The sequence below is a fragment of the Platalea leucorodia genome (assembly GCF_965183815.1).
Source record: "Platalea leucorodia genome assembly, chromosome: 3".
Classification (NCBI taxonomy): domain Eukaryota; kingdom Metazoa; phylum Chordata; class Aves; order Pelecaniformes; family Threskiornithidae; genus Platalea; species Platalea leucorodia.
Window position 1 is genome coordinate 72682682 of NC_138825.1, and position 15119 is coordinate 72697800.

At 39.6% G+C, this 15119-nt stretch overlaps 1 protein-coding gene across 2 annotated transcripts in view; it reads left to right on the plus strand.

The window, feature by feature from the left end:
- CEP85L (centrosomal protein 85L) overlaps window positions 1-15119 on the plus strand; it is a 126598-nt gene that overhangs the window by 35300 nt on the left and 76179 nt on the right. For both annotated transcript variants that reach the window (XM_082306958.1, XM_082306959.1), the window contains exon 3: window positions 13215-13981. In XM_082306958.1, the coding sequence (XP_082163084.1) occupies window positions 13215-13981 (767 nt within the window). The remainder of the gene's footprint in view (window positions 1-13214; window positions 13982-15119) is intronic.

The window sequence follows — 15119 nt, forward strand, 5'->3', positions numbered from 1 at the left end:
CAGAATATTTATAAAAACAATGACATACAGGTTCAGATGAATAGTATGTAACTATCATTACTTTACAGACAGACTGCTAGCAAGTGAAGAAATGCTGGTAAGCATTAAGATCTGCACATATATTCCAGGAAAACTTCAGAGTAATATTATTCAGGTGGTAACATGCATGAGGTTTTTTTTATCTAGCCTTTAAAATTATCTTTTGTGGCTTCTTTTATGGTGGACATACAAGGAAGTATAGTTCCCTTCTGGAGGGGAGGCTTGTTTTTTACAGTACAGAAATCCTCCTAAGAGTGTGAGATTTAGTTCTAAATATAGCCTCTGAATTAACACTGCTAATTTTACCAGTGTATTATTCACATTTGCTCAAACTATCAACTGTCCTCCAAAAAAAGCAAAATTAAGTCCTCAGAGTGTGTGTGGGGAAGGTGAAGGTCTTGGCAGGAGGGTTGTTCATGGGCGTTACAGAAATGTGAATCCCTCTCCTTTGTTTTATGCTGTAGAGAAATTATATATTAGAAATGGAATAACATTCAGTTATCATCAGTCTTACTATCATGGCTTCACAGGTATGTCTGAAAAAAAAATTAGAAGCTAGAGTCAAAATGGTGAAAGCCAGGTGATGCAGGAAAAAAGGTGCAGGAAAATTGAGGTTTTTCCACATCTGTTTATTGTATTGTAATCAGTTTTGTAGGATGGAATTCAGTAACTTTTCCATATCTTCTTCTTGCCACTGTTGCTTTCAGAAATGTTTCTGCTAGTAATAGGAATGTCAAATTTCTTTGGCAAGTATCAAGTTTTTGGTTGCTATAGAAAAATGCTAAGAATTCCAGGTGGTTCTTACCCTCCTTTCCCCCCAGTTTATTCCTTCTTTTTGTTCTGCTTGAATTTGCAAAGTTTTTAAAATATATACATTATACCAGAGTAGCCAAGTATTGCTCAGTGTAGAGAGCAGTGGGAGAAAGCAGGTACAGTTTACTAAGTGACATCAGGCTAGTTGTTGTAACACTTTGCCTCCTGTTCTTCATTTGGGAAATAAGGATAATGATGCTTAATTTTTGAAGTATAAAAAGTGACTTCTTCTGTAGGATATAGAGCTATGCTCAAATCCAATTTAAGGTTAATCCTCTGTGACCTGAGCTGGTTTCCAGATGGTGACCTACATGTGGAGTAGGCTGTTGATTTGTTATCAAAGACCTAAAGTGTCCAAGAAACTTTAATGGAAGGAAGGAGTCTTGCATAGTAAATGAAGGGTAGAGTAACAAAGCTAAGAATGTAAAAGTTAGAAAATAGAGAGCTATATCTGCTTCTGCAATGGTGTATTTTGCTCCTTTGTGTATTTATTTTACAGGGTTTCTTAATGTTTGTTTGTGGTGTGTTTGTGTTTGGTGGTTGTTTGTTTGTTTTTTAATATCTTGCTTTTTCCCAAGTCTTGGTAAGTAATTAGGTAGACCAAGACTGCTAGGTCCTCAGCAGACGTATTCCGGTTGAATATAAACTCCCGTTAACGTATTATTCTGTTACCATTTGGGGATCAGCATTTGAAGGGGAGAGACTTCCCCAGTGAGCTAAATTATTCTTGGGGCAGCAGCTGAATTTTTGGGATTCCTGGGGATGATTTCTGGCCCTTGGAAAGGATTACGGCTTGATGCAGGCATTCCCAAAGTGTATTAAGTAAATTGCTTGTGGTACATTAACCACTTCCAAGTGGTACGTAGTGGTGGCAGTGCTGCGGCAAGCTGGCTGTGTTGGGCAACCTGGCCTGACCCTTGTCTGCAGCAGAAGGAGGGAGGAAGGAGACAGACAGAGACGGTCTTGCTATGAAGCAGTGTGAAGGCCGTCAAGCAGTGTCCTTCTGCCTCGCTGGACCCTGGCAGCCTCACTGCTGTGGCTGCTTACAGCACCTGCTTCTGCCTGTGAGAGGATTTCTTTTTCCATCTGGGTAAAAGCTTATACGTGTGCTCTTATTGTACAGAAGCCTGTGTGATACTTGGAAGGATCACCCATTAAAGGGTTATCAAGCACTGGAACAGACTGCCCAGGGAAGTGGTTGAGTCACCATCCCTGGAGGTATTTAGACATGGCGCTTAGGGACATGGGTTAGTGGTGGGCTTGGCAGTGACAGGTTAACGGTTGGACTCGATGATCTTAAGGGTCTTTTCCAGCCTCAATGATTCTATTCTATGATTATGAGTTTGGGCTGGGGCTCCCAAAGTGAGAATGCAGAGGTAAACTAGGAGGATGACTACTGCGTGTAAGGCTCAACTGGGGGAAATCAGTAGAGGAAATGGGGTTGGAGTACGAGGTTGGGAGAGAAAATGAAGGTGTGTCCTCTCTTCCATACTTGCATAACCTGGCGTAAAGCTGAAAGCTGCTGCTCCTGTTAGAAAGAGCTATTCTTGGTGGGCTGTGAACTAAGATAAGAGATCCATTGCTTAGTGGTGAGCAGAATGGGTACCAGATGAATCTAAATATGATATTTTTAAGCTAAAGACCATATTAGTAGGAGTAGGGATTAAACTTTCATTAATGGATAATGATCTCAAAAATGTAGCCTCCAGTCTCCTTGGAAGTTGAAAGTGGGATTTAACCTTCTAAAGTTACTTGACATTAAATTGTAGGCTCTGTTTCTGCCTGGACTTATGAATAAAATGTAAGGGATTGATATACACCTTGGTCAACAGCAGAGTTTTAACTACATGGAATGATAGTGCTCTGTGGGAACCCTCAGGGTTTGCTCTGGTCCCTTGGGTTAGAGGGAGTCTCTCCTCTTAACTCTCCTTGTGTGAGTGTCTCCTCACATGCACCTCCTTTTCCCTTCAGGTCTTAAGTGAGGTGGTTTTGCTGCTGAAAGGCGTCAGCCTAGCTAATCTGGGAATGCTGCTGTTTGAGATGGCACCTGGAGTAAGTTAGAGAGTTGGGATAATACAAATGAGTTTCCTTTGGAGCTTGAGAAAATACAACTTCTGTCTGTCTTGGCATAGGAAAGTGGAGGGGTAGGTATGTTCTTGCTACTGGATGTTCTCTTACAGAGAACAAAAATACCTAGGATTTTTCCCCTCTGGAGGGCAGGGGTGGATTTCTGTTCTGATGGGCCAGGTTACTGCAGTTTTTTTGGAGTCATCCCTAGCTGGGGATGAAGAGGTAGTGCCAGCAAGAGAGAGTATCTGGTGGCTGTTGAAGTAGACGATATTTGTGGCATGGGTATCTTGCAGATTCAGAAAAGAAGGAGGATAAATATATTCTGACATCCATAGTATTTTTTTCCTTTAGCCTTTACTTTTAATGAAGGTCCTAGGGGGATATTTGATTTCTGCATGTCTTCACTGTTAAGTGCTGCTTGTTGGAAAATGGAATTGGAAGCTGTAGATGGCCTTCATAAAAAGGCAAATGCAAGTTAAGATCTAGACTTTTAAAAAAAGGAACAACCAGCCACAAAGGAAAAAAAAACAAAACAAACAAACAAACAAAAAAAACAAAACCCAAAACAAACCCTGTGGCAGTGTAAGTTTTCACTCATACTTTTATTTCAGCAAAATGAAGTTGCCTGATTACGTGACTGCTGTTCTGGAATATTGCTTTATCCTCTTATCTGTGGGGAAAAAATAGAACCTGTTAATCTGAAAATCGTTCTACTTAGTTATATAACTATTTCTTAAAAATAGCTCCAGATTGCTGGAAAAGAAAGATAGATACTATGGGATACAAAATTTATCTTTTGTTCAGTTTCTGCTCTTTTACATGGAGCATCCACATTTTATACATAATAATTTTTACTATTTCGTGATGGCCAGTTGCATGTTGCTCCCGTGTACTCATACAGCAGCTTATGAACATCCTGTAGCACAGTTCTCCATCAGATACTGTATATGTACAGCACTAATAATAGCACCCAAGCTGAATGCTGAAGGGCTGGTAGGCAGAGAGGTACGCAAAGAGAAAGCATCGAGGATGGGATATCTCTGTGTGCGTGTGGCAGTTAATGCTGTGAAAGTTCAACTTTGGAAATGATTGTTAAGAGCATCCTTTATTATGTTGTGTTTCTAGAAAGCACAATTATATTTGACTGTGGGTGTGTGGTATCCTTGGGATAAGGAGGCAAAATGCATAAATCAAAAGGTTTATTGTATTTTGGTAAAACTTGTTCATTCTTTTAAGACATACTGTCTTAACATGCTCAACTTTCTCATCTGAAGAGAAGTAAGGTTAGTAAGTTAGGTTAGCTTTTGTCTTTGTAGATGAATTTAGCAGATAAATTTGATTTGGAACCCCATTTTTCATTTTGAATGGCCATTGCAAGCTTGGACCAATAGTAGTTATAAATAACTTATCTGCAGTGACTGATATGGAGTAAAAATTTGTTCTTGGGCTTACCTGCTGTTTACTTTAGACTCTGATCAGATACAGTCTGTGAAATCTTTTCTGCTTCAGTTAAATAGCCCACAGTATTGTATTTGCCTCATGTGCTTTTAATGAATCTGTACTTTCACACTTCTCTAACACTGGTATCTGGAATAATTGAGTACAGTAAGGAAAACAGAATAGAATCTTGCAGTAGTTGACTCTGCTCTAGTTATTTCTCTTTGCTGAATAACCTTTTCCTGTAAAACATATTTCACCTGCTGCTTCTTGAGCTGTGTGCTACTTCAGTAAAGCTGTCCTTGTTGCACAGGACTGGTACCTGACTTCATTTTGGAATGGCACCATCCCACCTTGATATAGTGCTACTCTTCTTTACAGTCCCCCGTTAAATGATCTTCTGAATATGGGCTTCATGTGAGCGAGCTAATTTGACCCAGATCTGGCTCAAGAGTAGGAAGTTATTAAATTTGTTTGAAGGTGTTTCTCTTCTGGAGTTGTGGATTCCCCATCTGAGTATTATTAGCCTAGATATTGCTAGGCAAATTGTCACTTCACAGTAATATTAGTAGGCAGTACTATTTCGTATTAAATCTTAAAATATCAGTTATGTTAAGATCACTTAAGCAGGATGGCTGTACTTGGTGTATATGTGTTGGGGGCTCGGGGGTTTTCTTCTCTTCTTTTTTCTCTCTGCATGTATACACATAGTGCCCGTTAAAACCTCAGTTTTATCACAGCAAATCCCAGGAGTTTTACTGTACCACTCATGTTTGCCTTTGTTTGTGGAGTTTGTATTTGTTTTCCCCTATCAAAAACTGTTGCACTGGCTTAGTACAGTCTCCCTGAAGTCAACTGTGGCAAAGCACAAAATGTTGTTAGAAGTTTTTGTTAAGCTTTATTTGTTGAAATACACTGTTAAGTTTTTATTATTTGAGATTTGTGATAATTGATATTGCCAAACAGCTAATTTAAAGGAACTTTTTTTAAGCAGAACATGGATCATTTTACCTGATATCTTCTTGCACAAAAAAAATCAGCTATATATTTCAAGGGAATGTGTGTTTATTTTTAATGAGGGGTGGTTTGGATGGGTCATTCTACCAAATGTCTTTTAACTTTGGTTAATATTGAGAACTTCAACCTCAATCCTGACTGCAGTGGAACATAGGAGAAAACTAACACTCTTTTCTGACCTTGTCTCTTTCCTGCGTAGTGGTTTTTAAATTGATAATGTATGATCTTAAAAAAAACCAAATGTATAATCTCCATTGTTTGCTTTGTTTTGGCACTGATTCTGGTTTGATCACCCATGTGCAATTCTGTGGGAAGATATTCAGATTGCCTCTTGCTGTCTAACTTATGTGATGGAATTAGGAATTTTGGCTCTTGAAATGGCTACTGGAATGCAGAGAGTGATTTGTAGTGCTAAGGTGAGATCATATGAAGATGCTGTCCTTCCATGTGGTCCACTGTATCATTAAATTGCTGGTCCTTGTTGCTGGAATCTAACAACTTCACTAATGAGGTTTTTTGCCAAGTCTACCATCTCGGAAGGTGTGGTGGAAACTTGATGTTAGTGTACAGTGATGACTTCTCCAGTATGGGGACAGCACTTTTTAAATAAATCAAAGCTGGAAAGCGTCTGCTGTGTCCTAATGAGAGTTGGTCAAAGAGCAGGCTTCTGAAAGAGTATTTCAGTACCCTAACTACTATAACGGAATACAGTCAAAGTAGTAACTTCTACAGGGCGTGTTCCTTGTCAATACTGTGTTCTGGGGAAATAAGTAAAGCTGAGCGGAGCAAGGCAACCTTCTATGTGGTAAGCTGAAAACAGGACTTAAAGAGTAGGAAAATAGGGAAATGTTAGTAAATAACTTTCATTATGAGTAATAATTTTCTTCTTTTTTTCTTCATTAACCAAACTTCAGAACATACTCGTTTCCCACTCCCCCTTTTTTTTGAAAGTTGAGAGTGTTATCCTCACCTCTTACACTAAGTAGGATTGTTGCTACCATATCACCTCTCTGGCAAACAGGGAGAAGGTGAGTTTGCCGGAAGGGTTGTGGGAATGAGTGAGATGTTGCAAATGGAAAAAAGGAAAGGCATTAACTGTAGAGGAGGGTAATGAAGATGATACCAAATGGCCAGTTTATAATAAGTTAGATGGGATATGTTAGGCAAGCTTCTGTTAAAGTATTTTCGTATGTACATCATATTCCTTTGGTTCGTAAGGATGTCTGAGAAGCTGTTTACCATTGGCTGGAACTTGGTGTTACCTCTGCGTTTCCTTCCTTGGGTAAGTGTGTATGCTACCCTGGTACTCCTGTGTACAGCTTTTACTCTTGCCAACACTGCTTTCTGCTCTGTTTACTAAAAATCCTTTTAAATCCTTTTGTAGTATTTTTTCATTTCTTTAGGTTGTAGGAGGCCCGTGAGGCTGACCTACCATTTATTCCTTTTTCCATCTCTACAATAACATTGCTCAGAGGTAGTAGCTTTACCAGTATTTCATCACACGACTTACTCTAAGATGATGCTGTTTGAAGGGAAGTAATAAAAGCAGCGAAATTCCTTCAGTTTTTGAAAATTGTGTCTCAGCTGCTACTTCTTAATTTTGCATTTGTAGTATTCAGAGTTGTACTGTTCATTCTGTGAATTATGTAGATTTTAAATGACTTCAACTTCTAAAACTAGCAAGTTTGTAGGTACAACTTGCATTCTTTTGGTATGCAACACAGTAGATTACAGAAAATTGTACAGGAATTAGTTTGACATAAAGTAGAACTGACTTGGGAGTTTGGTATCCAGTTCTTACGTAAAACAGATCAGTACTGCCAGTACAGTAACTAGTGATGCTGGAAGCCAGTGAACTTGCTTCGTTTTTCCAAATAACATTAATTGAACTTGCTTCTGAACACCGCATGACTGTTTTTGCTTTGAAGGTATATATGTGACACAGGCAACTCTGTTTACTGGCAGTAAGTATTTTAGCATTTAATATTGTCTTATTTTAAATTAGTATTAACTAGTTAGTACTAAATTATATTTTGCCTCTAATAATTTTTTTGTTAGTTATTCTTTTGTTCTAGTTTCTTGCTGTACAAACACAGCACTTTAAACAACTAATATTTAGGAATTGTATGAGGATTTTGGGCCCACTTTCTCATACAGGACTTGTTAAATGTCTGAACAGTTCTCTCCTGCGTCTGCAGCGCTTCCGTTTCTGATACAGCTTTCTGTGATGCGTGCTTGTATTTATTTATTCTTTGAAAGGAGTTTATTTGCAGAGATTTCCTGCATTCATTCATCTCTCGTATTTTGGCATAGTAAGCTTGAAATAATACGAACAGGGCTTGTGAAGAGAATGGTGGAGATTTCTTGACAGTAAAAAAAAAAAAAAACCAAAAAAAAAACCCAAACAACAAAAAAACCCCAAACAACCCAACCAAAACAAACTAACCAAGCCCAAACCATTCTTGTGACTGCTACTGCACCCTAAAAACCCATGCTTTTGCTTCCAGGGGTTGATGAATCAGTCTCTTCAGGGCTTTTTGCTAGGGCTGGCCTCCTGCTTGTCCATTTTGAAATTTCTCAGTTGGCTCATCTGATTATCTACACTGCGTTAAGGCTACTCCAGTTTGTAAGTAGGTAGGTAGGGGGGAAGGCACGTGTAGCATAAACACTGCTGTCATGGCACATCATCCCATGGTCTCTGTTTTTCAGCCAACTCCTAAGAGAGTTACACACTTCGGTTGTTGAAAGTGGCTGTTTTGGAGGTTTCTGAGAGGCAGCCACATGCTTGCATGGTAGAATGAAGACTCATGGCCCTTGCAGTAAATCATATGTTGGACACTGCTTGTGGCTTGTTGCTGGGGTCCCTGCAATTAAGAGTTCAGAGAAGCATTCAGAAGAACAGACATCCTATAACGAATGTAAGAACCTTTGTACACTAACCTGCAGCCAGATTCAAGACCTTCAATTTGTATAATAGAGGCTTGACTTCCCCCATTTCTCTTCTGCTCAGTTAATAAGAATAATTCAGTTTATTTTCCTGGATTGGGGTAATCTATGTCAGTGTTTTGGGGGGTGGGAGGGGAGGGCAAGAAGAGAAGGTCAGCTGTTTTTAATACTGGTGTACTGCATGGTCAGGGCTTTCTAATTATAGCCTGGATAAAATATCAAAGTCCTTCACACAAGAAAGGTTCTCTGTTTTCAGTGGTATTAGATATCCATCCATCCCATAAACTTACGCATCATATGCATTTTGATTTTGATTAGTATTGGGTAACTGTATTAGCTGATTGCTCTGCTATTGTTTGATAGTCTTACTGGGAGCAGTGAAGAAATTGTCTCATGTAGAAGTGTATTTTGTAGATGGGGGTTCTTAAAGCACTAGTTTAACTTTGCAGCTGAGGAAGTTGTTCAGGGTTACAGTGAACCTTCTCTGTCTCTCGTGCGTTATGACTGCCTGTTGGACAACAGATAAGGATTTTAAGTAGCTGAATGATTGTGTTGTATATCTGGCCTGAGAAATGGCTTCAGAGATCTTCTTCTAGTTATGATGAATATAGTTGCCCCTAGTGATACAAAAAACACAGCACAGAAAAACGTAAATGAGTAGGAGGCGTTCATTAACTTCATGTTGGAGGATTTCTTTCTTCTTCTCCTTCTTCAGAAGAAAGTTTCTGCTGTGCTGTCTCCCATTTCAACAAAATCTCTGTGATTAGGCTTTTAGTAAGACCAAAATTGCTTCTGTTATATTACTTTCTGTGCCAGATATGCAGTAATTAAATAGTTCAGAACTGTAACACAAGATAGTAAGAAAGCCATATGAAATGCTCTTCATTTTCTATTACATCTGTTGCTATTATGTCATAGAAATCTTGTAGCATGTTTTTAAAATACAATTTTTCCAATTCTCTTTATTTATGTGGTTTGGGAAGTATTGGATCAGGTATTAAAATATTATGCCTATTAGAGAACTCCTCTAAGGAGCTTTGTGGTGGGCAGAAAAAAAAAGTTAATTGGATAATTGAAATGCAAAATTTGACATATGATCTTGATGTTGTTCAAAGGAAAACCAGTAGCAACTAGCTATCTTTTTTTCCTCCTGTCTCTTTAAGTTTTCATTAATGCGAGCAGTCTTAAGCAACTCTGGAGACATACAAGCCATGTTTAAGAGTGTTGGTAATCTTCAAATAAACACTAGCTCAATGAAGTGAAAATGTGAGTAATGCTGAGAAGAGAGCACTTTTAGTTCTGAACTGGGCATTTGCTTACCCCTGACTGTATGGAAGGGAAAAAATCTGCTGCTTGGATAAAGTAGTCTTCAGCAGAATTTGGCCAGATGGAGCTTATTTCTGTGACTACAGAAGTAGTAATGTCTTCTAAGTTTCATGATACTTTCTGGATTCTCTCTGATTTTCAGTGAAATTTCTGAATTTCATGCTTTTTGTGTTGTGAGGACACGTTTCAAAATGCAGACTGGCTCTCTTTCCAGCTGAGCCTGCAGTCAAGGCAGACTGAAGCAATATGCTCTAAGAAGAAGTGTGAATTTTCTCATATGTTTCAGTGAGCGTTAATGGGAAGACTAATTAGGACAACTTGAAGCCGAAATTGGTGTGTTTCACTTTGAGACAAATTATCAGAGACATCCATCAGCTGTAGCTGGATGTACATGGCATTCCAGGTTTAAATCTGCTTGAAGAGTTTAGAATCAGAAGTGAAGAAAAGAAGTTTATATCTAACTTAGGGCTTAAATTTAGAGTAGAACAAGGAAAAATAAAAATCCACCACATATGAATAACTCTGTACTCTAATAAAAACAGGTGAAGGAGATCATATACTTCTAATTATTATTGTTTTTAATTCTAGTTTGAAGACCGTGTGTACGTGACATTAAGTCAGTATTTCAGACTGAATATGCTATATTAAATCCTATTATAATTTTTTTGGTATGCAACTATTTGAATTTCACAGATATATGCATACAGATAGGGTTTCTTCTCTTACCTTTCTCTTGCAGTTGTGACATTTCTACTCATAGAAATCTGCATAGCCTAAAACACAGGTCTCCACAGTCAGTTCTTTTTGAATCCTAATATACTCTTATTTTCGTTGGATATAAAAAAGCCTGTGGCTGCTTCCTTCACAGGTCTGACTTTGTGCTGTGTCAGATTCAGCTTCTGGGTAAGGTACAGTACAAAAGTTAGTTTGCTTGAGTGTTACAGAGGCAGCAGCCTCCAGCCAAGGAGTACCTGTACAAGAAGAGTTGTGTTTCTTTCTACTGTGTGTTTTCTCCCTACTCTACTGAGGAGAGTCTCTCCCTGCTCTTCTGCTGAATGCTCCCAGAAAGCAGGACTCTAACCCTGTGCTTTCCATCTCACAATACATATGTTTGAGACTGGAGCTCCATCGTGTCATATACTTCTTTCACCTTCTTGTCACTGCTTTGACATCCTCAGCCAGAGATGACTGAGTACCTTTATTTCTATTGCAGAGCAGGGCTGGAAGCTGGCAGCCCCTGCTACGCAGAGTAGCAAGATGCACCTGATCTGTAGTGGCTAGTCATGCTAGCGTCTGCTGTGCTACAAGAGAAGACAGGAAGGCAGAGCTGAGAGAAGCTGAGGCTGCAGCTCGCACAGGCAGATTGGTTACGTGTGGTGGGCATATCACAATTTTGGGAACTTGTAGTGTTGCATATCACTGTCTCCACTGCTGCAATAGCTGTGGGCACAAATGTGGTTGGTCAGAAGACCATGATTCCTTCCACTTGAAATGGGTTGTGTGGCCTTCTGTCTTCTTCTTTAACATGTCCCACCTCTTCAGCAATATCAAGGCAGAGAAAAAAGCCAAGGAAAATGTTTTTCTCTGCAGTATAGAATTTTTAAGGAAGAAGTGCAGGGTGGAGGGAAGGTCTTTCATCTTGCATGTAAAAAATGTACCTCACATTTATTAGCAACATGATCCATCAGGTAACAAGCTGCTACTATTCTTCTCTCCATTTCACTTTCTGTAATGTGAGCATCCTGTGTGTATTTTATGGCCGTTACCAGCACCCTATGAATAACTCTTAAACTGTTGGTCCATTTCAACCAGCTCTTGACAGTTTTGTCACGTCTTAAAGATAGCTGTGTTCTGTAACGACAGTGAAAGTAGGCGGCTGCCTGGGTAGAGGCAAGAGACAATGTGTGAGCTTACGCTTTGAAACGGGAAGGTACATGGTGGGGCAGTGACCCATTAGGAGGCAGGACGGCTTCAGCAAGAATTTCCACCTTCTTAGGAGCCCTGGCTCCTTTAGGAGCCAGAAGGCAATTATGTAATAAACAGGTATCAATCAAGGAACTCTTTATTATTTTGTGGGCTATAATGTGTTTTTCTCAGAAGTGTGGCTGTAGGGCTATATTATTTTGTGTTGTGCTGGAAGTGCAAGGAGTGAGGAAGTCTGGTCCCAAATAAGGAGGAGTACGCAAGTTGGGGGTAAGGTTATCTTTATTTGGATATGTAGAAAAAGAAGTAGTGCTGCCATTTAAAAAAGTTGTTGCACCATTGGAAGCTCTCTTCTTTTTCCTATCTGTCGCATGGTATATTGAGTCAAATATATCCTTTGAAAGTGTGCCGTTAATAATGTGTTCTGGCCTTCACAAAATCACATTAACCTAGTGTCGCCATCAAACTGGGTATGTCAGTTATACTTCTAGAGCAATTGATTGATTTTTTTTGTTTGTTTGTTTTCTCCTTTTTAATTGTCCCACTAGGAACTCTCGTACCAGCTGACAAATCCCAAAGGAGTAAGTTCTCTCTAGGTGAGGATGAGAGAAATAAGAAGAGTGTATCTGTCTTGCTTTTGGCAAAAAGGACCCCAAAGCAATCTTCTAATTAGAGCAATTTTCATTCTGTCTATCTGCTATGAACCTAACAAGCAAGATCAGCTTGCTAAGGTGCAGCCATGTGACTTGATGGGAGCTGATCCTCTAATGAGGATTAGCTGTTTATTTCTGGTTGTCCACAGCCTGTGATGCTGAGCACATGTCACTGGGCGTGCGAGAGGTCTCAGCCAGTCCCCAGTAACCTCTCATTTACCTCTCTCGTCTTTGCTCTTCCATCCCCTCCTGAATATCACCTCACTGATTTCTCTGTTCTTGATTTTCAGCTTGGGATAGATTTAATAAATTATGCTACACACAGTTTCTGTATGGTATTGTATTTGGGTCTGTAAATAACATAAAACCTAAATGGAACATAAAATTTTTCGGAATCTTGTTTTTTAGCAGATTGCCTGGGGAAGCATAGTTTGAAATCAGAGAGATTCAAAAGGGATGAACAGTTCTGTGCAAGAGGCCATCATTAAACTGGCTTGTCTCCAGCACTGCCATTTTACAAAGTGCATTTAGTGAATTGTTTTGCCTTTAAAAAAAATGAGAAGAGGGGTGATGGAAGAGGAACCAGTCCTGGGGCTTCTGAATTGTGATACCTCTACCATTTGTGATACAGAAGCTACTTAAAATTATCTGGGGTTGGGGAGAAATCCAGCCTGCCACCTTGAAGCTGGGGAATGAATGCTGCCTTCTGCCCACAAGCTGAGAATTGTGTCTGGAGCTGCTGTTGCCACCTCTTAGTACAGTTCTCTTTTTGTAATGGTAGTACCTGAGCAAAATAGATTTGAAAGTCTCCCACTTTCATAGGTTTCCATTTTCATAATCTTGAATGGTTCAGAAGACCCTATTTTGTCAAGAAACCTGTTTCCTTCTACTTTTGCATTTCACCTTGAATTTGATGTTTTGCCCTCTGGGCACTGATGTTAATGTGAGTTCTGCATTGTACTTATTTACATGATAAATTTCTCTTCACAGATCATTCAACTTCAAGTGGTCCATCCTCGTTTAAGCCCAGCCGATCACTGGTTTCTATTCCCACTGCCCATGTGATGCCGTCTAATGCCAGCTCTTCACTTTCCAAACACAGGGAAGCTTTCAAGTCCGATGGCTCAAAATGGAGTACAAGCTTTGTACGGTCAGGAGGGGGCAGAAATCAGGGTGCCCTGGACACTTCTCTTGACATGAAAGATGCAAGACCTGTAAGAAAATGGTCCTCCTTGTCTAAACTCAGCTCACCAAATACCTTCAGCCAAGATGGTAGTAGTCATTCAGTGGACTCCAGGGCTAGTACAGACAAAGCTGTGTCACCACAATTAAGGACAAATGGGCCAAGTTGTTTGCATGATAGCATGGAGTTGCTAAAAATCGAGGACAAAGAAATGGGGAAAAAACGATCTTCCCTACTGGACTGCAAATACAAGTTTGAAACGTGCAGCAAAGACGATTTTGCTTCCGATTCCTCCAGTAGGAGACATGCCTTAGACTTGACCTACAGTGCCTTACCTGAAAGCAAACCTACGGCAGCCAGTTGTGAAGCTTTCGGACAGAGATACGCAACTCTGGGACACCAGGCTGTGAGTGGAGCTCCCATACAGCCAGCAGTGAGGACTCAAATGTGGCTTAAAGAACAGTTACGTGCAAATCCCCTGGACTGCAGGACTGCTGAGGAGCCCTACGGCGTAGCTGCATGGCATGTGCAGCAGCTTGAAGATGTTAGAACGGGCGGTGAACAGCCTGTGCAGGTAAGGCTAAAGCTTGGTGTTTGCTGCCATCATGTGGCATCATGTGTTATACCTGAGGAATAACATCAGGCAGTTTTTAATACAACAGGAAAGGGAACAGGTCCTCTTAACGAGGTGATAGTGTTTTTAAACTTTGATCGGGGATGCTGCTGATTGTTTCTCAATATTACCTGAGTGCCAACAGTTTTCTTCTGACATCTGCTTACAGTTTACTCTGATTCAGTGTGCCTGTCTACATGAGACTAGTATCTCTCTTTCTGAAGCTGGACACAGTAAGAGGTTCCTCAAATAACATTTTCAGTAGCTCTTAAGAGAGTCTTTGGTCACAGTGTAGTGGAGGGAATGTGAATGTATCTTGATCTGAATGGATTTACAAAGAGGCCGCATTTATGTGCTCACTGAAAGAGGAATGACTCCTGCATGCTGCAACGATGAATATTCAGTATCACTATGACTAGGACTTAAAAACTGAATTCAGTTTTATATTATGGTTTATTTTTTAACTGATTAGAATCAACTAATAGTAGTCAACTAATCTGGTTTATTAAATAAAATAATATGTAGTTTTTATGTTCATACTTGAAGTATTTTCACCTAGAAAACCTCAAACATGAGGCTTTAAGAGACAGAGAACCCTTTCTAACATGGCAATTCACAATCTTTCTTTCCCGCTCTTACCCTAATGGGAAAAGACAGCTTGTGAAGGAAGGCAGTATTTAAAATCTAAATGTTCAGGTTTGCCTATATAGGTAAACTTGACTTGCCAAAAAAATCCCAAGCAGATTACAATATGTAGATTTTCCTGAAAGGCAGTTTAAGGTTAGGCTATGATATTATCTGAGCAGAGATAATCTAGCTGTATGTGCAAATACCTGTTTTCTCCAGCCTGAAGATATATTAAGTAATTTACAAAAAGTTGTGCTCAAATCTTGTTTCTTCCATTGTGTACTGAAGGAAAGACTGATGAGTTCGGAGGTTCTCAGAATCCAATTTTGGTCTTAATAGTAATCTGGATTTAAAAAAAAAAATTTCCTTACCTTAAAAGACTGGAATCCACGTAATGTAGCTGAAGTAATATTAATCCTTAAGGCTCTTTCTAAAAAACTGACATTGTTCCAGGGAGCCACCCTTTTACATT